Source organism: Anabrus simplex, chromosome 4, assembly GCF_040414725.1.
Source record: "Anabrus simplex isolate iqAnaSimp1 chromosome 4, ASM4041472v1, whole genome shotgun sequence".
NCBI lineage: Eukaryota > Metazoa > Arthropoda > Insecta > Orthoptera > Tettigoniidae > Anabrus > Anabrus simplex.
The window spans coordinates 238,208,291-238,232,201 of record NC_090268.1 but is presented as its reverse complement, the minus strand read 5'-3'; the positions used below and the strand labels follow the sequence as shown (position 1 = coordinate 238,232,201).

Below are 23,911 nucleotides of genomic sequence, written 5' to 3'. Positions count from 1 at the left end.
GAGAATGCAATTCCTGATCATTTATGTTTTATTCAGTTTTACCATAACGATTATGATAAAAGTGGTATTCCAGAGTCAGAAGAAAAATAAATGTGAAGGTCTACAATATCGAATGTGCATAACATTGATTAACAATAACATTACATTGACCATTGTTTGTTGTGATATTCCTTGTCTCTTATGCTGCCACTCAACTCCGATAGATGGGATTACTGCTGCGTACCGAGTATAACAGGCTGACTGAATACTGGCGGGAAATAGCAGGGGAGTTAGAAAACTTTCTTCTTAAGCATGCCATTCCTTTTGTTCATACATTTTCTGATAATGCTGGTACATAACACACTGGTTCATCATGGCATTCCAGCTATTCGATCCCTAGTCTGACGTGCTGTTTTGAATGAGCAGTGTGCACAGTTAAGATCCTGCACCAATGGGACGGTCCCTGCTGAGTACTAATAGTATGACCTAGTCTAGAATTACAATTAGGGCTATTCCAAATTATAGAACCACAATTCACTAAATAACTCAAAATTCAACCCTGAAAAGAGCCGTTTCTTAAGAAAAGTTTCTTCCTCTTCACCTTTATTAAATTCTACATTAATTTTATTTCAAATTAGCAGTGAAGAGGGGGTTTCCTCTCTCGCTTGGAGGAGATATTTGCCTCTAAATGAGATAGAATTTTCCGCCACCAGTGTAGTGAATTGAGATTTTCCGACTCATCGGGTACTCCTAGGAAACAGATTAGTAAAAGGCCATAGGTTTTGCCCTGGGACTCTCCACTATTTGAGATCACCCTCTCCCGCTGAAAAAGATGAAGAGTGTTCATGGATCATAGCTGTCTGCGGCTTAATCATTCCAGCTCAGGAACTTTGGACTGTTAGATTGGCAGCGCAGTACTGTTCGTTAAAAGTGAGAAGATGTGTGGTTTTTCATTGGATTGAGTATTTAATATGAAAAAATTGCTTTCAATCGTGCCATTCCTACTGACATCATTGTAATGATCTATCTATGTTCATTTCAGTTGGGAAAACCACTAAGACAGTCTTTCTGAGGATGTAAAAAGGCAGGTGGAGAGTGAGTGTCTGCCATTATAATGAAAATTCCCCAGCCTGATTGTGACTTATGGTAGGCAAACAGGCCTACCATTACAATGAAAATTCCCTAACCCAGTCTTCATAAGAGAAAAGATGTTTGGTGACTTCCCCGCCGCATTTCTAGGGTAACGTTAAAAGCTATGCAATTTAATACAATCTTACTCACAATGTGTACATTACCTAACCTACAATTCTGTATACAATGTAAAATTCCGCAGCGAAGCACGGGTACATGAGCTAGTTCACTCTATTTCACTCCACCATCATACAGCTATTTTCCATTATTTTTCAATATTGCTTTCTTTGTTCATCAGACAATGTCTTAATGAGATGTGTTGGAGGTTATATTTATTTATCGTATAGCTTTCAGTGCCAGGAATGTCCAAGGGCATATTTCGTGATTATTGTTTTAAGAGGAATGACAACTGGGCAATGATCCTCAGTTTTAATGAGAACAGTTAACTTGTGGAACTTTCAAGTCATCCACTATTTAATCAACAGATATTACCATAGCAATTTATATATAAAATAAGAGTTTTTTCTGTACATTGCTCAGAATGAAAAAAGAAGAGTATTTCTGTATCAGTCATGTCCATGGTAAGAAGAAAATAAAATTTTTTGTCTTCTCTGTCTGTCTGTCAGTCACATGCCAGCCTTGCAGTAGCTCCTTCCGGTACTTCTTGGAAGGGACAAATAAGTCAGCCAATCGGGAAGCTTCCACCCGGCCTGGAGGACATTTCCGTGTGTTGTTCTCGTCGTCTGGTTTACCTGTGAATTTCTGAGAAATCAACGAGAATGTTTTGTCCCAAGCAATGTTGCGAATATTCTGGTACAAATCACCCGAGCTATAAAAAAGAAGGCTAGCCATGGACAGTCAGTCAGTGTTGGGCTCCATGGTGGAGTCAATGTTGGACTCTGAGTCTGTTAGAGTCACTGTGGGCCTCAGTGTTGGGGTCTGTGCGAAACTCAGTGCGTTGGGGCTCGGCGGCTGGGCTGAGGGCGACAGAGGTGTTGGCTGTTGCTAGTGTCCCACTGAGGTCTGAACGAGTTGTGGTTGTTATGTCAGAGTGTCCAGCGAGTAGTTGGACTGAATACGGCATTTAGAGAGGAAGCTTGTGTACTACCTGAAAGTACTGTGCGTGTGTGTACTTCTGTACTCTGAGGACCACTGAGGAATAAGCAACTGGAGCAGCTATCATGAGTGTAATTGGAACAGTGTTAATAGTTGTTTTACTGGGAGAGTTGGCCGTGCGGCAGTGAGCTTGCATCCGGGAGATAGTGGGTTCGAATCCCACTGTCGGCAACCCTGAAGATGATTTTCCATTTTTACACCAGGCAAATGCTGGGGCTGTACCTTAATTAAGGCCACGGCAGCTTCTTTCCAACTCCTAGGCCTTTCCGTATCTGTCTCGGTGCGACGTAGAGCCACTAGCAAAAAAATATAAAAATAGTCGTTTTGTGAGAATTAGTGTCCTGCTGTTTAGCACTGTTCAACTGATGCTGTTTAGTTGTTCACTGCGTTTGACTGTGTGAACTATTGGACTTTTTCTTTTTTTTTTCCAAGTTGCTTTACTTCGCACCAACACAGATGGGTCTTATGGCAATGATGGGATAGGAAAGGGCTAGGAGTGGGAAGGAAGCGGTCATGGCCTTAATTAAGGTACAGAACCAGCATTTGCCTGGTGTGAAAATGGGAAACCACGAAAAACCATTTTCAGGGCAACTGGAGTCAAACCGAAGAACAGCCATTTCCTGTTATGTAGCCAGTAGCAATGTGTTCAAACCCGCGGTCTGCACGCAGTTGCTGTACAGGTTAACTGGACTTAGAGAAGTGAAAGTCAGGTGAGCGAGTGAAAAGGCTTATAGACCTCAAGGGTATCTCCAACGAGCCGGGACATCCTGTAGTGGGTAAAAAGAAGAGACTTGTAAACAGATAGCAATTAGTAAATGTGGCCATTCATGGTTGGTTAGAATTGTGTGTGTGTGTGTGTGTGTGTGTGTGTGTGTGTGTGTGTGTGTGTGTGTGTGTGTGTGTGTGTGTGTGTGTGTGTGTGTGTGTGTGTGTGTGTGTGTGTGTGTGTGTGTGTGTGTGTGTGTGTGTGTGTGTGTGTGTGTGTGTGTGTGTGTGTGTGTGTGTGTGTGTGTGTGTGTGTGTGTGTGTGTGTGTGTGTGTGTGTGTGTGTGTGTGTGTGTGTGTGTGTGTGTGTGTGTGTGTGTGTGTGTGTGTGTGTGTGTGTGTGTGTGTGTGTGTGTGTGTGTGTGTGTGTGTGTGTGTGTGTGTGTGTGTGTGTGTGTGTGTGTGTGTGTGTGTGTGTGTGTGTGTGTGTGTGTGTGTGTGTGTGTGTGTGTGTGTGTGTGTGTGTGTGTGTGTGTGTGTGTGTGTGTGTGTGTGTGTGTGTGTGTGTGTGTGTGTGTGTGTGTGTGTGTGTGTGTGTGTGTGTGTGTGTGTGTGTGTGTGTGTGTGTGTGTGTGCATTAATTGGGTTATCCTAAAATAAATAAGAAAACAGATGGAGTTTCATTCGTAACAGTATGTACGCACATCATGAGATGATGGCTGAATAGAATTTAATGAGTCAGATAATAAGGCACTACAATCTACACTATAAATAACTGTATTCACTCTGGGTGAAATGGTAGTTTAGGGGGAAACCTAACATTTAATTCTCTAGTATCTATATTATTAGTGGTTCTATCGATAACTATTACATATAACTTACAGAAAATACAATTTTCAATCATTTATGTCTTATACATTTTTGCCCTACTGGCTATGATTACCAAAATATTAATGATTTACACCTTTGTTGCATAGTCCATATCAGTGCCGAGATACGAAAAAATGCTTCTATGTAATTTAATGAAAATCAGAATGTAAAGCCAGGAAGAAGGAAAAACAGTCTAGGCTATAAATGGATGAAATGGTAGTTTAGGGGAAGGCCTAACATTTAATTCTCAAATTAATTTTAGATTTTTGTTGCTTAGTCCATACCAAAACCGAACACCGTTGACATGGAAATATTGTGCAATCACGTAACTGGCGATGGTGGTGGTTTCTGTTGTAATAGTCTTAAGGTGAAAAGCCATGTGCTCATCAGCCTATTTCGACAAGGAAAATGGTGAAGATGACTATCAAAATGAGAAAAAAACCTCATGAAGGAATGATCGCTTTAAGAATAAGAGATGACAGAGTCACGAGAGGAGGAAGGAGGATTCCCTTAACACTGGATGCCCTGATATCAGAGTGTCGGAAGAAAACTAAACGTAAAGGCCAACAATATCAAAAACTCATAAAATTGATCAACAATAAGATTACATTGGCTATTGTTTGTTGCGATGTGCTTTTCCTCTTCTGCTGCCGCTCATCTCAGATAGATGGTATTACTGCTGCATACCATGTGAGCTAAGGGAGTTAACTACTCAAATAGAACAGCTTGCCTAGGTACTGGCGGGAACTAACTGGGGAATTAGATAACTTTCTTTTTTTAGCATGCCATTCCTCTGGGCCATACAGGGTCTGATAAATACTGGTATGTCCAGCTCCTTGACTGAATGGTCAACGTAGTCGCCTTCGGTTCAGAGGGCCCAGGGTTCGATTCTCATCCAGGTCGGAGATTTTAAGCTTAGATGGTACATTCCCTTGGCTCGGGACTGGGTGCCATTATCCAATACACAGTAGATGCCGTCCACCCTCGTCGGAAGGTCTGCCTTACAAGGGCTTCACCAGGCTGGAAATAGCCACACAAAATTAAAAATTACTGGTATGCGACATGATAATGTTGTTCATTATCCACTTGAGTTCCTCAATTCTATTTCTGCACCTGCTTTGCCAAGTACATGAAATTACCTTAAAAATAGGAGGGCCGATAATCCTACTGATGACCCTAGGCACACCAAAATCATGCAACGGTATTCGCCAGAGAGTAAGGACATTACACAGTAGAATCATCACGGCCGATATTTTAATAGATACTGGAAGGGGTGACGTATATAATATATACCATGTATTCTCCCAGTTCCTACCAATTTTCCCTTCCAATTTAGGTGACTTCAATTCCCCTTTAAGTGTTGGCTTTGCCATGACCATAAATAATTTTTCTATTAGATATAAGGAAGTTAATGGACTGAGATATGACAGATTTTCGGCTATGGGTGCTCATCATATGGTAGATACTAACCATAAATTTACAGATATAAAGCAAAATCTTTGAATTCTCCAATTAAACAACAAAGGCAGCCTACTCAAAAAGCAAAATCTTCGAATTCTCCAATTAAGCAACAAAAGCAGCCTACTCGAAATTTTTGAAAACATCTTCATAAATATTGATAAAAAATGCACCCGGTATATAATTTGAATGAAATCTTGGGAGGAAGTTAATATACTTATTGAAATGACAATAAAAAATTCTTTACTACAGAGCACCAAAGTAAAGCAACACAACCTCACACCCCTCTTCCCGCTTCAAACTCCTTACAATCTTCCCTCCAAGTCAACTCACAATGACCTTCTAGCACAGCACTTAGTTCCAACACTCAATATGATTCAGACGGCACAGGACGAGACAGGCGAGGAGGCAAGTGGCCGGATGGGCCCGCACTTATTGCTTTACACACTTCACTTATAGTTTTGTCTCCCCTTTTTCAGGCCTACACTGTCAATAACATCAACATGACCAACTTGTGCAATTTATCAAAAGTCCGCCTGTCTCTGACTCATTTTATGAAACTACTTTTATGTGGCATCAAACTTGTATAGTCTATGCATACAATTTATAACATGAGCAATAATTTTGAATGCTGGATCAACATCAGCATGATAAATTTATTTTATAAGTCATGTTTCATTACATCTGCACAGTCCACGGACACAACGATACAGTTAAAATAATACATGCAATATTTGGATGTTGTGATCTATGTTACACCCATGTGCATGTTATTTTTAAGACTTTTTTATATAGTACCAGAGGTTTTATGACAAGACGTTAGCACGTTGCATTGCGTGTTGCATCAATACTTTTATCAAATAGTTGAACTTGTCCTTACTTTATTTTTTAAATGGGTCTTGTTCTTATTTGACTGAAGATGTCCCGAAGCAGGACAAAGTATGTCTCATTATTATAACGTAATGTAGTCTTAATAATAAAGATGTTTCACAGTATTGTAAGGTGGAATATTTTACATAAGGATTTCACAAGTTATACTTATGACAATATGGGCTCAAGCATGAAGTTTATTATGTCTAATAAATAATTCGCAAGGCCAAACGCTACCACTGGGGTGGAGCTTGGATATTCAGGACGTTTCTCGCATGGGCAATTGTACGTTGCTTGCCCTCGAGTCACCTATTCTAATTCTCTTTTTATATATGTGCCAGGTCGTGAGACAGAGATTATTGTTTGTACCGATGCTTTCCAATAGAATGATGTCCCTTCCATTATCCCAATGAATATCAGAAAGTTACTCCATACCATCTACAATGTATTTCACCAACATGACCATCCTTTACAAACATACTGCCATATTCATACTTTCACTCTTCTATGAATCGGCACTAACATGGCCAACTTGTCCTTTGAATTTGTACTTACGTAGAAACTGGTTTAAAAAACGCTTTATTGCTGTCATGTTGGTTTTCTGTCCATTGGCAGATCCTTTAAGACTTTGGGAAAGCCATAGACAGTCTTGCTGGGGATATAAAAAGGCAGGTGGATAGCAAGTGTCTCCCATTATAATGAAAACTGCCCAACTCCATTGTGACCGGGAGTAGGCAAGGCAGCCTGCCATCATAATAAAAACTCCCAAACTCCCTATCATGTTTCTTCATTAAAGCTAAGAGCTATGTAATGTAATAAAATCTTATTTACAATGTGTACAGTAGATGATGATGATTGTTTTTGTTTAAACGGGCCTAATATCTATTGGGCCCTAATTGAACAAGATGAAAAGATTTGTAATGATAATTAAAATTTATCCACTGACTATAATTTAAAATGATAAAGAATGAATATGAATGTAAAATAATCAGTGGATCTAATTCGCAATGCCTTACGTCCTTATAAAATGATATTAAAATAGATTGAAATAGGATAAGGCATTGCCTTTGAAGTGATATATATTATTCAAATGAAAAGACTGGCCAGGTCCACGCACTCCGTATGGATGTGTACCACAGTAAGATGCCTGCCGCAAGTACACACCAGGGGGGTTTTTGTTGTCTTCTTCCTTCAGTAAGTAGGTCTGTGCTGCTATACTGTGGCCAATCCGAAGAAGACATAATACCACTGCTTTTCTCCAAGAAACACATACCTTCATAGTTCCTATTATTGTTCTCAGCTCATTTGGAAGAGGGGTGGTCGGCCACTCCATCTCCCAATGGGACATAACCAAATGTCTCAGATGAGAACAAATATCACTGGCTGGAACCTTGTAAGGCAAATCAGGCAATGTGACTGCCTCCTTGGCAGTCCTATCAGCTAACTCATTTAGCACTACACCCATGGATGTAGCTTGGGAGCCAAAAGAATGTGATTCTGATTCTGGTGCTAGCACTCCAATACCCAGCCAGCAGCCCCTCAATTCGCTGAACCAGAGGGTGCAGAGGGAAAGATGCATCAATAGATTTTAACGAGCCCATGGAGAAACAGCAGAAAGTGTAGAGGCAATCATTTTCATGTTGAGGCATGGGTTGATGAGTTGATGAATATGCCTTTATTTACAAAAATAGAAGTTTAAATCCACTTAATCAACACATTAGATTTGAGATAATTAGAATTAACTCATTCAACATTACCAGCTATTAACTACTGCATTCCCACAGGACATCAAGGGATATCCTATCATATACATCGTTTGGCTGGTTGATCGATATGACTGTATGTTTCCATACAACTAGTATATCCCTTTAAGACTTAATTTTCCTCGCTCAGCATTAATTTGGACGTCGCTACAACCTTGGATAAAAATAGAAGACTACAGCTATACACAGAAGCCTTGTATAATCAACTAGTATCGATCAGACACACAAATGTGCCTAGGCACATTTTATACTCTTATACATTCAATCAGAAGTAACAGTCAAGATGTTCAGTGGACTATTTTAAGTTGAAGTGTGGTTGTCACTTTATTTTAATTAGATACCAAGATTTTAATCCAACACAATATTATGGACTATATACTTATCTCTTAGAATCATGTTTTTACATATCTATGTACTCATTTCTTGATTGCTTTTTATCTTGATAATTGATTCGTTAGATGAAGATGATAATTACATTGATAAAAAAAATTGTACTAAGACAAAAAACTTTGAATGATTTAATTCTAATTATCTCAAATTGAATATATTGATTAGGTGGATTTAAACTTCTATTTTCATAAATGAAGTCACAGCAGAAAGTGCCAGAGTTCATTGGACAGCACATACCGCAGAGCTTCAAGAATAGCATAGAGCTCTACTGCGTATACACTACAGGTTTCCCGTAGAGGTAAAAGAAGTTACCAACTTCCACTTCTGCCCTCAAACCATCCGTGTAAACAATTACAGAATGTGGATACCAGCCAACAATGGACAAGAATAGCCTCGATAAATGGACAGGTCCATGTTCCCTTTTGGGCCAGTGTGCAGATCCAGGATTATTTTGTTTATCATAGTATCAATGGAGGTACCTTACTTGGTCGTCTGACAAAACAAGGAACTGAAGGTACATCAAACAATTTGTGACTGCTATCCAAGTGTATACCTGGCTGCGTTGCTCATGGATAAGCAGTGTACAGCTGACGGTTGCCATTTTGGAATACGCAGGAATAGCTTGGGTGAAGTGGCATCTGTCACAAATTTGCAGCATAAGACAATAGTATGTATAGGTACCTCTGGTGTAAAGGTGGCACACCAGATTCAAAGAGCAGGCTAGCAATGGGGTTGTGCAGAATGCTCCTGTTGCCAACTTAATTCCACTGTGGTGGATGCTATTCAGTTTCACAAGCATGTTTTGCATATGCTGCACTGATGTGGTCTAACCTGGATAAAATATGTGCCCTATAAACTCGTAGGAGCACTGTGTGCTCTGCTGCCCAAGCAGTACCGCTAAGAAACTTTAAAAAAAAAATTCAGTTTCTTAGTACATTTGGCTTTTAACTGACACACATGTAGCTTCCACGATAATTTACTGTCCAAAAGGAGCCTAATATAACGGTGTCAACTACAGGAAGAGTGACATCACCTAAATTAAGCTAAGGATGGAAGTGACGAGTGCACTTTCGGAAAAAGTAAACAACAGAGATCTTTGCAGTTGAAAATCAAAAGCCATGTGCTAAGGTCCACTGTTCCACTCTCCTAATAGCTTGTTGTAATCCGCTCTGTGACTGCCATATTTTGCAAGCTATAATGCAGAGCAAGATCGTCTACAAATAGTGATGTTATTACTGCTGAACTGGCAGCAGCGACAATACCGTTTATGGCAATCGCGAACAGAGTGACACTGAAAACCGATCCCTGTGGAACTCAGTTTTCCTGAACATGATACAGCGAATATGCCCTCCCTACTCTGACACAGAATAAACCGTGGGACAAAAAATTGCAATAAAAACCGGCAAGTTACCTTGAATCTTTACTGATGCAGGACTGAAAGAATGTCATAACGCCATGTGGTGTCATTGGCCTAAGGTCAAAGAAAACAGCATTTTGTACTGTTTTCAGAGAAATGCTACCTGGATGGAGCTCTCCAACATACCAAATGATCAGTGGTGGAGTGGGCAGCTCAAAAACCACATTGGTACTCAGACTAAAGTTCTCTTTTCATAAATATAGTTTATACAGACAGTGAGACATATGCCGGGAGGTCTGTAACTTCCTGCATACTTGGGATCTTTTTCAGGCTTGAGGAGAGGAATTACTTTCAATATAAATTCTTGTGTAACTCAAGTCATGTTAGGAGGAGGAATTCTGTTCAGTTTCATTCTTCCTAATTTATTTCACTTAATTGTGTTATGTCTTTATTTCATTTACAAGCTCCTTCTGTGCATCAGTGGTAGTGTGTCAACCTCCAGATGTTTGAAGTGCAAGAAGAAATCAATTCGACATTTATATTTTTACTTATCCAATTTATAAAAATAGACTAGGAGGCTTAAGATTAAAAAACCCATATCAAATTTTACTTTTACCTCTCGCAACAATGGCTGAAACTCATCCACTATCCAGATTCGGTTGAATACCCTAAGAAGACATACGAGGCTATCCTCACTGAGGTGTTTCAACATCTGGTTATGGACATTATTTAACTTTAGTTACATAGTAATTATAGATAGGACCACTAATAATTTAAATATCTGAGAATTAAATTTTAGGCCTTCCCTTAAACTACTCAGCATGAATAAAATGATTTATAGCCTATGATGAAGTTTAAATATCTATGGAATCATGTGAATTTGTATTAGGACCACTCAGTTGAAATCAAATGTCAAATAGACCATGCACAAAATGCCTTTATCAAGATTACTTCTAATCTGAAAAATCACCATTTGAACATTGAGACTAAACTTTGATTGGTGAAATGTTACATCTTCAGTCTTGCTATATGGTGCAGAAACACAGACACCGACCAAAAAAAAAAGTTTGAGATGTGGGTTTACGGACATGGGGCACACAATGAGATATCATGAGAGGTTCGGACTCCTTAAAGGGAAAGTAGATGGCAGTCATGGGCTTGAAAGACCTCAGATGACCTGGCTAAAATATAGGGAGATTTGGTTGAATATTTCAACAAAACAAAATTGTCATGTGGAGTGCTAAGATCCAGTAACAGATTGGCACATTAAGAAGGGGAAAAGGAAAATCATTTCAGTATCAGAACCTTCCAATTATGAATAGCCTATGCTTAATGAATGGATTTTTACTGGCTGATTCAATAATTTATCAAATCAAAATTATCAGTAAAATTTTCAACTAGATGTATGCCATGCACAGTGCTACTAATGAAAGGGCACATATTTATGAGCCATAACTGAATAGTGGTTTACAACTGTTAGGAGAGGAAAAATCTTTTTGAATGCTGCTGAACAACCTGCTTGCTACATGATTACAAAACCCACGCCAATATGCTGTTTAACACAAAAAACGCAAGTGTTGCCAATATAATCATAAAAAATAATAATCATATGGCCTCGGCTACCATACTGCAGACCTTGTGAAGTGGTGCTATCTGCATGGTCTGCCTACCAATTTTGACATTCCGGTTGTGCTGTTATCTACTAACGAAAGCGGAATTCTACCAGAACACATCAATGGTTGAGTTAATTTAATTTTGTCGGGTGACATAGAGTGCCACCCAGGTCCACATCCTGGAGCCTGCCCTCCCCCCCATTTTTGATTTTATACTACATACAAATGAGTTTTTCCAGCTCTTAAATCCTATAGTTGCTCAGATAAATAGTAAATATTGCCCAGAGAAATGTTAAGAACTTTATGAATTTAGATGAATTACGAGTAAGTACAGTAACTCAACTTAGGGATATTGTACTGTTTAGCAGTGTAGAAGCCTCTATCATTGGCCACTGCCATATGAGGGACAACCAAGCTTCCTCGCAAATTCCTTTATGGTGAACTTTCCACAGGCGCAAGACCCCATGGTACCCCTTTGAAGTATTATAAAAAGCAGTTCAAACAAAACATGAAGGTCACAAACATCAACCCTCAAAACTGAGACACTCTCACCAAGGATCGCACGCATTGGTGCCAAACTACCTCTCCTGCTGTTGAACTGTTTGAGCAAGAGTGTTGCAGGCATGAAGAGATAAAAAGTTACGCATAATCCATCAGATGCAGCCTCATCCTCGCCCATCCCACAAGTGCAATCCGTGTGGACGCATATTTCACACTAGGAACTGGCTTGTTCAGTCATAAAAAAAATACAAGTACAAACAGCATTGAGTGCTAGTGGATTGTAAGCAAGAGAATTTGCATACTTGGAAATGAGTAGCAGCCGACGATGACGAGTTGAAATATCTTTGGGAAAAACTATGTAGAAAGCAACAGACATACCTAAAGTTCTTATAGAGATTAATATAACATTATCATCTTAAAGTATTAGAACAGAGGCACAGAAACAGCTATACATCAGTGTCCCGAGTGAAGAACTATGAACACAAGTACAGGAGCAGTCATGTGAACTTCATCGCCTTGACATTGGGAACAATGTGGAAAGCAAAATATCCCTTATAGCATAAAGTTTGAGCTCCTCACAAATTGTGGGAAAACTAGCAAGGCATACAAAAACTCTGATATAGTCAACTGTTCCCTTATATAGTAGTGACCTCTTAGGTTCAGAAAGTGTTGTGAAAGATGAATTTGAGAGATTGAAGAAAACATGAGAAAATAATTACCTCAGTGACAGTCAAAGGATTAGAGAAGTTCTCAGAGTGTTTCCTCTCAAACATTCAACAACTTCCAGTTATGAGCGAAGTTTTAGCTGTCTGCCTTGACTGAAAAGTTACTTGCACTTGACAATGAAGGAAGAGAGATCGAATGTACTGGAATATCTAGCTATTAACATTACGGTCAACCCTGACGACATAATTTACATTTTTGCACAATCCCCTAGACGACTTGACTTCATTCTGCAACCTTTTCTTTATATCCCTATATTTATTTCATATTTGCTTTTCTGCCGAGTACTGTACAAGTTTAAAAAATTGAACAATACATTTTATCTGTCTGATATTTTGGCAGAAATCTTAGCTGCTTACACATTTCAAATCCATTTAAGAAGAACAATGGCAGTAAACTGATTAGTATATGTCTGCCTTGTTATATCACAGGGCTGTCCACAACGAGGCTCGCGAGCCGCATGCGGCTCTTGAGTCAGTCTTGTGCGGCTCCTGACACCAACCTTAGAGTAAAATTAAATGATATAATTAATGGAATCTAACAACATCTCGCGGCTGGCGGCAGTCAGTAGCAATGATGTGCGGCTTAATGTTATTAATCAGATCAAAAATTGGATGTATGGCTTTTCAGGCGTTTGCTCTATTAACCAGCATTTCGTCTTAGGTCTGACACTAGACTCGTCAGAGTGGGATGTGTCAGACCCTACCCACTGATGCTGGGGTGTATGCAGGTGAACTTATCAGAAGCCTCTTATGTGGCACAGTCTGATAACTGCATACAGGAGATAAAATTTCACAATGGAATTAATGCCCGCCTAGCAATTCCGTGACTGGCTTCACCTCACGACACTGGCTCACTGACACACTCTCCCGCTCAAAGCAATATCTTCCTTGTAAAGATATTTCTGAATTGGCCCAGACTGCATTTAGCTTTCATAGCAAGTTGAAGCATTTTGAGAAAGACCTTCAGACTAAAACATTTTCTCACTTCAAATGTTTGAAGAAAATTATTGAAAGCCTTCCTGACGTTCAGGTGGAAACTGAAGATTACATGAGTAAAATGTCTGGCCTTGCCGAAGAAATCAATGGTAGATTTAATGATTTGAGATCACTTAAAACTTAATTTTCATTCCTGGAAAATCCTTTTTCTGTTGATGTTGTGGGCGATGGCAGTCCTGTTTCATCACCAATAACAAAGGATACAGCAGCTGTAGAGTTGGAGCTACAAGAACTGCAAGAGGACGAAGAACTAAAAGGACTCAAAGAAGTGGCATTTCTACCATAGAATTTTGGAAGAATGTTCAAGAAGAAAAATACACACTAACAAAACAGTGTGCCAAAAGACTAATCTCAATCTTTGGGACTATTTATGTGTATGAATCGCTGTACTCAATGCTTAAATTCATTAAATCTAAATATCGATTTGAACCAACTGATGAACATATAAGTGAACTTGTGCGAACTGCGCTTACCAATTATCAGCCAGATTTCAAAAAACTAACAGCAAAAATGAACACTCAAAAAATCTCAAAAGTAAAATCTCATTCCTTGATGTGTACCTGAAAAATAATGTTCTGTGTAGTGTAGAAAATAAATGTTCCTTCATTTGTTATAAAATTAAAAATGTGTCTTCATTTTATAAACCATTTTCAAAACATGCTCCCAATTTTTGGTCTCCCAGAAGTAAGGTTAGTAGTGGCCACACCTGTTATATCATCATGTAAGAAACTTTGAAAATAAACAAAGGCAAGCCAAAATTGAAGTTTATTGTAAATTTTGTTTTTAAATTCAAATGTAAATACCACTTTATAACAAAGCGTAAATACAAAATTTAAAATGTTAGCCTTAATATGTTTTTCATTTAAAATTTGTACAACTTCTGTTCCATTCAAAATTTAGATGGGATGAATTTTCTAAGATTTCTCAAGGACAAGCAGAGCGTCGACTGAACACCGCCAGACAGAGGAGCTCCCTTCTGCTGCTACAAAGTGAAAAATATTTATGTAAATATATTTTGTGTATCTGATATTTTTGCAGAAAATTGAAGTGTTTACATGCTTAAGATCCATTTAAGGAGAAGGATGGCAGCAAACAGATTTGTATCTGTCTGTCTGGCAAAAATTGTACAATTAGGCCTATATTTTTAATAAATTAATATATCTTTTTGGCCAGCGCCTCCACCGTCTGAGCCTCTCAGCCTGGTTGCGTAAGCTTTGTGATGATCCCTACTTATTAAGGCCTCGATGGCTGAGCAGTCTAGACAGCTACTTAAAGCGAACTAGTGTAAGGTTTCCGATGATGACATGATCCGGAAACTTGCTTGTGAGGAGGTTAAAGAAGCATGTCGTTGATAAGCTGCTCAATACAGACGCTTTAATCCTGACCTTCGACGCACAGTCGCTGCCCAAACAGATAAAGGTTGCAATGTACCATCTAACTGTACACCCATACAGACCAGATCCAATGAGGTGTTATAACCGCAAGAAATTTGGCCACACCTCACTGCAATATCAAGGTCGACAACCTGTAAGATGCACAGTAAATGCAAGCATGTTGTTATCGAGTGCTAGAAGTGTCCCACATTCAGGGAGGGGAGGAAAATCCAGAGTTCACCATTTACGGAGTGCTCAGTCATGCAGACAATGGAAACTGAACTATTCGTTATCATAATGGTGACGACGACATCGATGGTGGAAAATGACAGAGAGCTGGGTGAAAAACAGACAAGCACTTGTCCAAATGTTGTCTTTCTAACAATCTACACAACGGCACTATTGCAGTTCAGTTACATTTGTTGCCTAGCTGAGTTGTGTCCATTTTTATCTGGCATTGTGGCCACCATAGTCTATCTACAGGAATCTCATTTGTAAACTGGACACGATACGATTATGCGAGGATATTGTGTTCATTCTAAGGATAGAGTAGCTGTAGGTGGCTGGATGTGTTTGTTCTCTAGTCCATTCCAACATCTTCAATGATGTGCCGCTATGACTCAACTGGACACAGTTGCATTTTGCACTCCATTGCTAGTAATGACAACGGTATGCAACGTGTACTTTCCACCACATTATGATTTTAACATACATGAATTTCAAGAACTGATAACTCAATTGCCTAATCATTTCTTCTTGCTGGGAGACTTGAAAGTCTCTGCGTTCCTGTGATTGGGGGAGGATTCTTGAGCAATTGATCAACCAGTTCAACCTTTGTTTGCTCAACACAGCGGAACTTACTCACTTCAGTGATACACATGGCACATTATCTTACCTGGATGTCACAATGTGCACCCATGCTCTAGTCCCCTGTTACGGTGGCAAGTACACGATGACCTCTGTGACAGTGACCATTCCCAATATTTCTGATGATGATGCTTGTTGTTTAAAGGGACCTAACGTCTAGGTCACTGGCCCCTAATGGTACAAAATGAGATGAAATGTAATGACAATTTAAAAGTAAAAAATAATCCACTGACCAGAATTCAAAACGTGATGACAAAGAATGAATGGGTGAACATTAATTTAAAACAATCGGTGGATCCGACCCGCAATGCTCCACATTCCCAGAAACTATCATAAAGCAATAATATTACTGACCAAAGGACTGCTTCTAAAGCACAATCCTGAATTGATGATGCTCGTTGTCTAAAAGGGGTCGAAAATCCAGGTCATCGTCCCCTCATAATGGTACTTATCACTAGTAAAGTAGAACCATGGTATTTGTCATGTTGTGGTGCTAATCAAAAGTAGCGTAGACTTGCGGTATTCCACACGACGGTGCTACACACAGGTAATGTAATATGCGCATGTAACGCAGATCTATGGTGTTTCTCACAGTGCAGCGCTACTTACAGGCAACGAAAACCTATGGTGTTCCTCACATAGGTGTATAGTACGCAAACCTTTTTTTGAGCCCTGAGGTCCATAGTGCTAAATAGGAACTAGGGCTCAAGTAAAGGTTAGCGTACTATACTAATCACAGGGACTCATACTATCCCGTGGTATTCCTCACATGATGGGTACTAAACCTAGGCAACGCAGACCCATGGTGTCGCTCATATAGTGGTACTAATCATAGGCAACGCCCAGACCCATGGTGTTTATCAGATATTGGTACTAATTACAGGCAACGTAAGCCTGTGGTGTTCCGCATGTATTGATACTAATCACGGGTACTGTAAATCCCACCCTGATTCACACTTTGTTGCTACTAATCACAAACCTATTGTGTAGCTAACATAGTGGTACTACTCGCAAGTAAAGGCGATCCATGGTGTTCCCCGTGTGATGGTACAAATGACAAGTAGTCTCATGGTCACTCCTTACGAGAGGCAGGGGATACCATGGGTGTATTATTCGTCTGCATCCCCCACCCGCAGGGGGTCCAATATTTCTCCCGCTCTTGATTCACAGTTAGTATGAAGTACTTAAGCTACTTCGCTGGGCGAACTGCCCAGAGTTTTCAAACCACAGTGACTGCCAATGAGGTGCTGGGGTCTGTTGATGACCATGTTAGTTCCAATACAACTAGAATTCTGCCTGCTACACAGAAAATACCTTTTTCTTCTGGCATTCTTAGCTGGAAGCAGGTCCCATGTTGGACAGATAAAATTTCAGCAGCAATACATGATAGTTGGTGGACTTTCAAGCATTAACTGGGAATCCTACATTGACCAAACATATTACAAAGGGCACTAGGAAAGTTTTGCAATGTGAGTGAACGCTTTAGAATTTTTCAAAATAATTTCCACCACACTCAATACACTTCTCCATACGTCAAAACCAGTCACTGAACCAACTCCGCCACTTTTCTTCGGTTACATTTTCACACTCTTGATCCCATGCTGCCAGAAGCTCCTCGTCGGATGCAAAACACCGCCCTTTCAGCTTCATCTTCACTTCTGGGAAGAGTGCGAAGTCACATGGGGCAAGATCAGGACTGTATGGAGGGTGACCAAGCACAGTCAACCCTGATCTGGCAAGAAAATCCATTGTTATATTAGCACGATGTGCTGGAGAATCGTCGTGATGCAAGAGCCAAGTGTTGAGCCGTGACCTTGGATGGAGCTACTTGAGAGCCTGGATGACCTGAGGCAGACAAGTCTCACTGTACCACAGGAGTCATTTCCACCAGGCACTGATCAACAGTTAATCCACAAGCAAAATTGTAGCGGATAGTTGCACAATATTCACCTTTAGACCACACTGGCATCTTAACTTGCTTTCAATCCCACTGCTTGGTAACAACTGGTGTGAAGGTCACGCCTTGCTGTCTTCTACAGTAGACCGGTTTTCACCCCTCACCATAACAAGGGTGTCCAGTCAACCGTTTTTGCATATTGCAAAACTTTCCTAGTGCCCTTTGTACAATAAAACCTCTGCAGGCTAAGGCCCCTTTTTGATTCGAGAGGGTAAGAAAAAAGTTGGGAAAAGTATGCGTCTTCCATGACGGCATATTTTCTATCACCACAAGTGTGGACAAAACTCCGCTGTACTGTCATAGTACAGAATGTGCCTTCATTACCTGAAATTTCCGTGGCTCAGACGGCAGCGCGTCGGCCTCTCACCGCTGGATACCGTGGTTCAAATCCCGGTGACTCCATGTGAGATTTGTGCTGGACAAAGCAGAGGCGGGACAGATTTTTCTCCAGGTACTCTGGTTTTCCCTGTCACCTTTCATTCCAGCAACACTCTCCATTATCATTTCATAGCATTTATCACTCATTAATAAATCACTTTGGGAGTGGCGACTCCATTGTAATAACAGCCTACCGTTACATACGTTTCATTCATTCCATCCCTGACCCGGTCAATGACTGGAAAACAGGTTGTAGGTTTTCATTTTTTTCATTTTCAGTTAGTATTCTTTCAGTTATTGCAGATCACATTGCATCACTTTTTGTAGATATTTCCAGCTCAGATACGACCCTGCATTTCTGCCCATAAAGCATAAGCCAGACGCTCACCTTCATAACCAAATGCTTAAACATTTGAGTGACTGATGTTTCACCCTATTCAACAGAATATCGCGTGAGGGAGAGTTTCCATCTCAATGACATGAGGGAATTCCAATTCCAATTCCCAAGCCACAAATATGCTTTATAAATGGCCTCTGTAAGCTCTTTGAAAGGATGGTGAAGTGGTGACTCGTGTGGACCTTGGTGGAGAGGGGTCTCCTGACAAACTATCAGTAGTGTTTTTGCTTTCACCGTTCTGCCACCGATCATCTGGTCAGACTAGTGTGTGGCATTCAGGAGTCCATTCTTCAAAGGGAACACCTAATCACCATGCTTTTTGACCTGGAAAAAGTTTACGATATTATATGGCAGTATGCAGTTATCTCCATCCTACACAAGTGGGAATTCCAAGGAAGTTTGGCAACGTTCCGTGAGAACTTTATGTCCCTGTCGCTCTTTCGAGCCCATGAAGGGAATACATATTCTCAGTATTATGTACAGGAGAAAGGAGTACCACAGGGATCTCTACTGCTTGTCACATTGTTCACAATTACCATTCATGGCATAGTTGCCAATGCAGAGTCTGCAACTGTTTCATCGTTGCATGTAGACGTTTAGCTCTACATTTCAGCTCCAGAAGGATGACGGTTGCAAAGAAACAGCTAAAGCAAGCTATTAGCCAACCCGATAGATGGGCCCTGCAACACAGTTTTCAATTATCAGTGGCAAAAACTTCAGTTGTACACTGCTTTTGACGTCAGGTTGTGTGTTCTAAAACAGAGATGCGCTTGCAAACCAGCGTCCATTAATGGTAGAAACATGCAGGTTCCTGGATCTCCATTTTCATAAGACAATAATGTGGCGACATCACACCCATCAGCTGAAGGTTACCTACATGAAGAGACTTAAAATGCTTAAGTTTCTAGTGGCACTTCGTAGGGAGCTGACCATGCAGTATTGCTATGTATTTACACGGCTATGATACTATCCCAAAAAGACAATGGTAGTGCATCATATGGTTCAGCATCAAGGACTGTGCGGAACCTTTTACATAGTATACGCCAAAATTCGAGAAATACCGCAACATCCAAACTAACAATGCCTCTTTAATACACAATACAACCAGAGGTATAAGTTTCGGCTGAAAGTCATATGACCGGTTAGGATTCTAATTGACAGCTTGTATCACAAGTTGGAGTGGTGGTAGCGTTGGTGATGGTGATTATTGTTTTAAGAGGAAGTACAACTAGGCAACCATTCTCTATATACTGTAACACTAATCAGAGAGAAAAAGTGGAAGGCATCCGACACTTCAAAAAATGAACATATCGTGCCAAAACAAGGGCCACGAAGGGCGTGAAAATGAAACACTTCCTAGGCTTAAAGTGAGGAGCGTGGCACAAGTAAGTGGAAGAAATGCCGGGACTCACCTAAGGGACCCGCGGTCACCAATCCATGCTCCCAAGTTGAGAGACCCCGGGCCCTTTTTAGCTGCCTCTTACGACAGGTAGGGGATACTGTGGCTATCGGTCATTCTCTTGAGCAGACTCCTAGCGAGGTAACTCCGTGGCTTGTTTTGCAGATCCAAGGTGAACGCAAATGCCTCTGTTGATTGGAGGTATTTCCAGGACTTTGTTCAACAGTATCCGGCCACACAATATCTTCACGGACGGTTCTAAGAGAGGAGGAATGTTTGCTTTTTTAGTCTCCGAAAATGTTGCCATGAATATCTCACTTCCTATTGTCTGCCCGCACTGTGGGTGGGGAGGTAGGATAACATCTGAGGTATCCTCTGGCTGTTATAAGAGGTGACTAAAGGGGGAAACCACAGGCTCTCAAATTGTGAGTGTGTTTGTGACCATGGTTTCTATAGCTGAGTCTTGTATTGCCTCCACTTGTGTCAGGCCTCACTTTCATCTTTCCTATCCTACCTCCCTTGGTTAACCTTGTTCCCTCCGACCCTGACTATATTATGTTTAGGAGACCTAGGGAGGCTTTCATTTTCATGACCTTTGTGACACTTCCCTTTCCTTCTTTTTCTGATGCCTTCATTCTTTGAAGGTATTGCCTCTTCTATTTTCCCTCTGATTAGTGTTAATAGAGAGTATGGTTGCCTAGTTGTACTTCCTCTTAAAACAATAATCGCCACCACTACCACTCCTTGTGTTTGTAGCGTATGTACTGCAGAGCTCTTCAGCATTTTAGAAGTTCTGCAGTTTGCACTGAATGACAAAAGAGGCCACTTTCTGTTGTATACTGACTCGTTAAGTTCTCTGCAGTCTATTAATACCAGTTTCCCACAATATCCGCTGGTACAGGAAATTCATAACCTTCTAGTCATGTTGTGCGATGCTGGTACCAGAATCACTTCCGCATGGCTTCCAAGCCATTTGGGGTTTGTGGGCAATGAACTTGCAAATCAAGCTGCAAAAGAAGCAGTACTTTTGCCACCTAGACCTATGAACATACCTGCTAGGGATATTTGCTGTGAGCAGCGTCAAACCATCTTCGCATCCTGGGAATCGGAGTGGCTAGCAATCTGAACTATCAACAAGCTGAGAGCAACTAATAAGACAACTGCCGTGTGGCGATCCTCTTTCTGGCCTTCGTGGAGAGGCCATAGTTTTGTGTAGGCTGAGGATAAGTCATAGAAGATCTTCGAACTCTGACCCCCTAAAGTGGGAAGCCCCTCCCCTGTGTTCCTGTGATGCTGAATTCACTACAGCCCACATCTTCACACAGTACTTCGATCTCTCTGATCTAAGACAGAACATCGGCCTACAGGAGACACTTGAATGACCAGAATACAGCTGATCACATCATTCACTTTTTGAGTGAGAGTGGATTATTCAAGGTCAAATAAATTCCAAGTGTTCTGTTACCCAGGGAACTTAGGTTTTCTTCTGAAGTGTTTGTGTCCATTTCAGCTCAAAAACAATTATTTGTTTTAGATTTTAAAGCATTTTTAGACTTCCTTCTTGAATAAATTATTTTATTTTTGTTTTCACACAGTTCGTTCAGAGAGGATGGTTAACTAGTTGTACCTCCTCTGAAAACAAAAATCACCTGGCGAGTTGACCGCGCAGTTAGGAGTGCGCAGCTGTGAACTCGCATCTGGGAGATAGCGGATTCAAACCCTACTGTCGGCAGTCCTGAAGATGGTTTTCTGTGGTTTCCCATTTTCACACCAGACAAATCCTGGGGCTGTACCTTAATTAAGGCCACGGCCGCTTCCTTCCCATTCCTAGGCCTTTCCTGTCCCATCGGCGCCATAAGACCTACCTGTGTCGGTGCAACGTAAAACAACTAGCAAAAAGAAATCACCACCACCACCACCTCAAATGTCACACTAGATAAAATAGCTTTCTGATTTGCCCCCTTCCCAGAAAAGAATCCTGTGTATGGATCCCTAACACGCCAACGACAACATGGGGTGACAATCTACTGCCTCAGCTAGGATTGAACTCTTGAACTTGGGATTATGAGTCGGGCACTCTACAACTGATCAACCGAGGCAGCTTACGTAGCTATGTATATCAATTTGGTATATGCTTAGAACCTGTGCACTTTTGAGGTATGGTGGTGGCTTCCATGTTATTGCCATTATATATGCTAGATAATGCATCTCATTGAAACTATGGCAATTAATTTTTGTGGAAGGGATATGGCATTTATTGATCAGCTTACAGAACATAGACTATTACAATGAGTGAAGTGAGTGAGGCCTTATGTGCATTCTTTCTTCTTTTTTTAACACCACTGGTCCGAGATGGTTAGGTTTTGGCAAGAGACACTAAAATGTTACGCATCTCTGCAAAATGTCAACTACAACAAGAGAACGAACAAGTACAGGACCTTGGCACGTTCCCACTACCTGGCGTCTTTATCAAATACCTCAGTACTAAAACATTACAGTGACAATCTTTATTATCTGATTTGAACACTTTCAAGTTTTCAGTCATTTGTTGGAAAAACAGGACATTAATATTTTATTCCAGACTAGAATTGTTGCAAGAATACTGTTATGCAGTTTATAGTAAAACAAAAAAGATAAATTATAAGGGCATTCCAGCTACTAGTCATTATAACTATTGAATCATATTCCTTCTATTTAAAGAAATGCGTTTTTAACTCTTGCAACCCCGATTTAATCATATTCCTTCTACTTAAAGAAATGCCCTTTCAACTCTTGCAACCCCAGATATTAATTTGATCTAGGTATGACTGGTTGCATTAGGGCACACACAACGTAAACAATATAAATTGAGGCTCTGAGTAATATATATAATATGCATTAAAAAAAAAAAAAATACGATTCTGCCATGGGTTTCTTTCTGTTACATGTTTGACGTCACAGTAACACAGGTTTTCAGCCATAGCCTTAATTAAGGTATAGCTCAGCTATTTAGAAACTGAAAATTGTGAGATAGTTTACCATCGCAACAGACTGTACAGCATCAATGAACTCGTGAAAAGGCTCTTACCGTTACTTACTTTTTTAAAAAGTCAGTAACTTCTCTCACTGCATATTGTAAATATTCTGTACCGTGCAGTGTTGATGAAGACAAAAGTAATAATTTACGTTTTGCTGAACTCATTTTATACGATGACTGAATGCACCTGAAAGCACAATACTTTATTACTTGTAAAATAAAACTTCGATTGATATCAGCGCATGTGACCTTATCACATCAGCAACACGATACCAATTTATCAGTACTACCGAGCAAGCTACTATACATATCTTAAATCAAATAGTCCTAAAAAGAATCAACAATAAACACCACCCAGCTGTCACGTTACAACTTGCAAGCCTTTTAACAAAAAACTGATACAATCTGCACATTAATAAACTGAGATCCATATAATTATTTATTTATTTATTCTCAATACTTCAGGACTTTCATTCAAGTTACGGCAAAACAAAGAGAATGTGCGGCAAAAGGCAAAGAGACACATGTCTTGATAATTTAATGGGCTTCGCGTAATAGCGGTAGCGGTGTACCCAGTCACAGATCTGATGATAAAAAACAAAGTATGGAGGAGGCGAAAACGCAAGGGCTAAAAATTAAAAAGGAGGGTAAGAATTCAACAACTAATCTACAACACAAAGGAGTAACACAAGGACTCAAGGCACAAAGTTTCACGCGAAAATGATCCTGACTTGCTACAACACGCACAAGGCCGGGTCCACACATAGGGAAGTGACAAAGGGACAGAATTTAAGGAAAGTGTTGGTTTCAGAAAGGAAATTCGATAAAGCAACGACCGTAGTGGGCGTGGAATTGAGTATCCTACATGACAATTGGGTGGGTGACGCGAATTGTTTCCGGAAAAACGGCTGTAACCATTTTCGCTTACTAACTTCGAGCAACGGACACTGAAACAAAATATGATTAATTGTACCAATCGAAGTACGACATTTACAGAGGTTAGAATCAACCAACTCCATACGAAATAATTGATCAGGCGTGCACATATGA

General features: G+C 40.3%; 1 protein-coding gene across 3 annotated transcripts in view; it reads right to left on the bottom strand.

Moving 5' to 3' along the window:
* LOC136871834 (alpha-aspartyl dipeptidase) overlaps window positions 1–23,195 on the bottom strand; it is a 57,637-nt gene extending 34,442 nt beyond the window's left edge. The window contains exon 1 of one of the 3 annotated variants that reach the window (XM_067145459.2): window positions 22,923–23,195. In XM_067145459.2, the coding sequence (XP_067001560.1) occupies window positions 22,923–23,026 (104 nt within the window). In that variant the 5' untranslated portion in view covers window positions 23,027–23,195. The other 2 variants (XM_067145458.2, XM_067145460.2) reach the window with 2 other exon arrangements.
* Window positions 23,196–23,911: the final 716 nt, after the last annotated feature.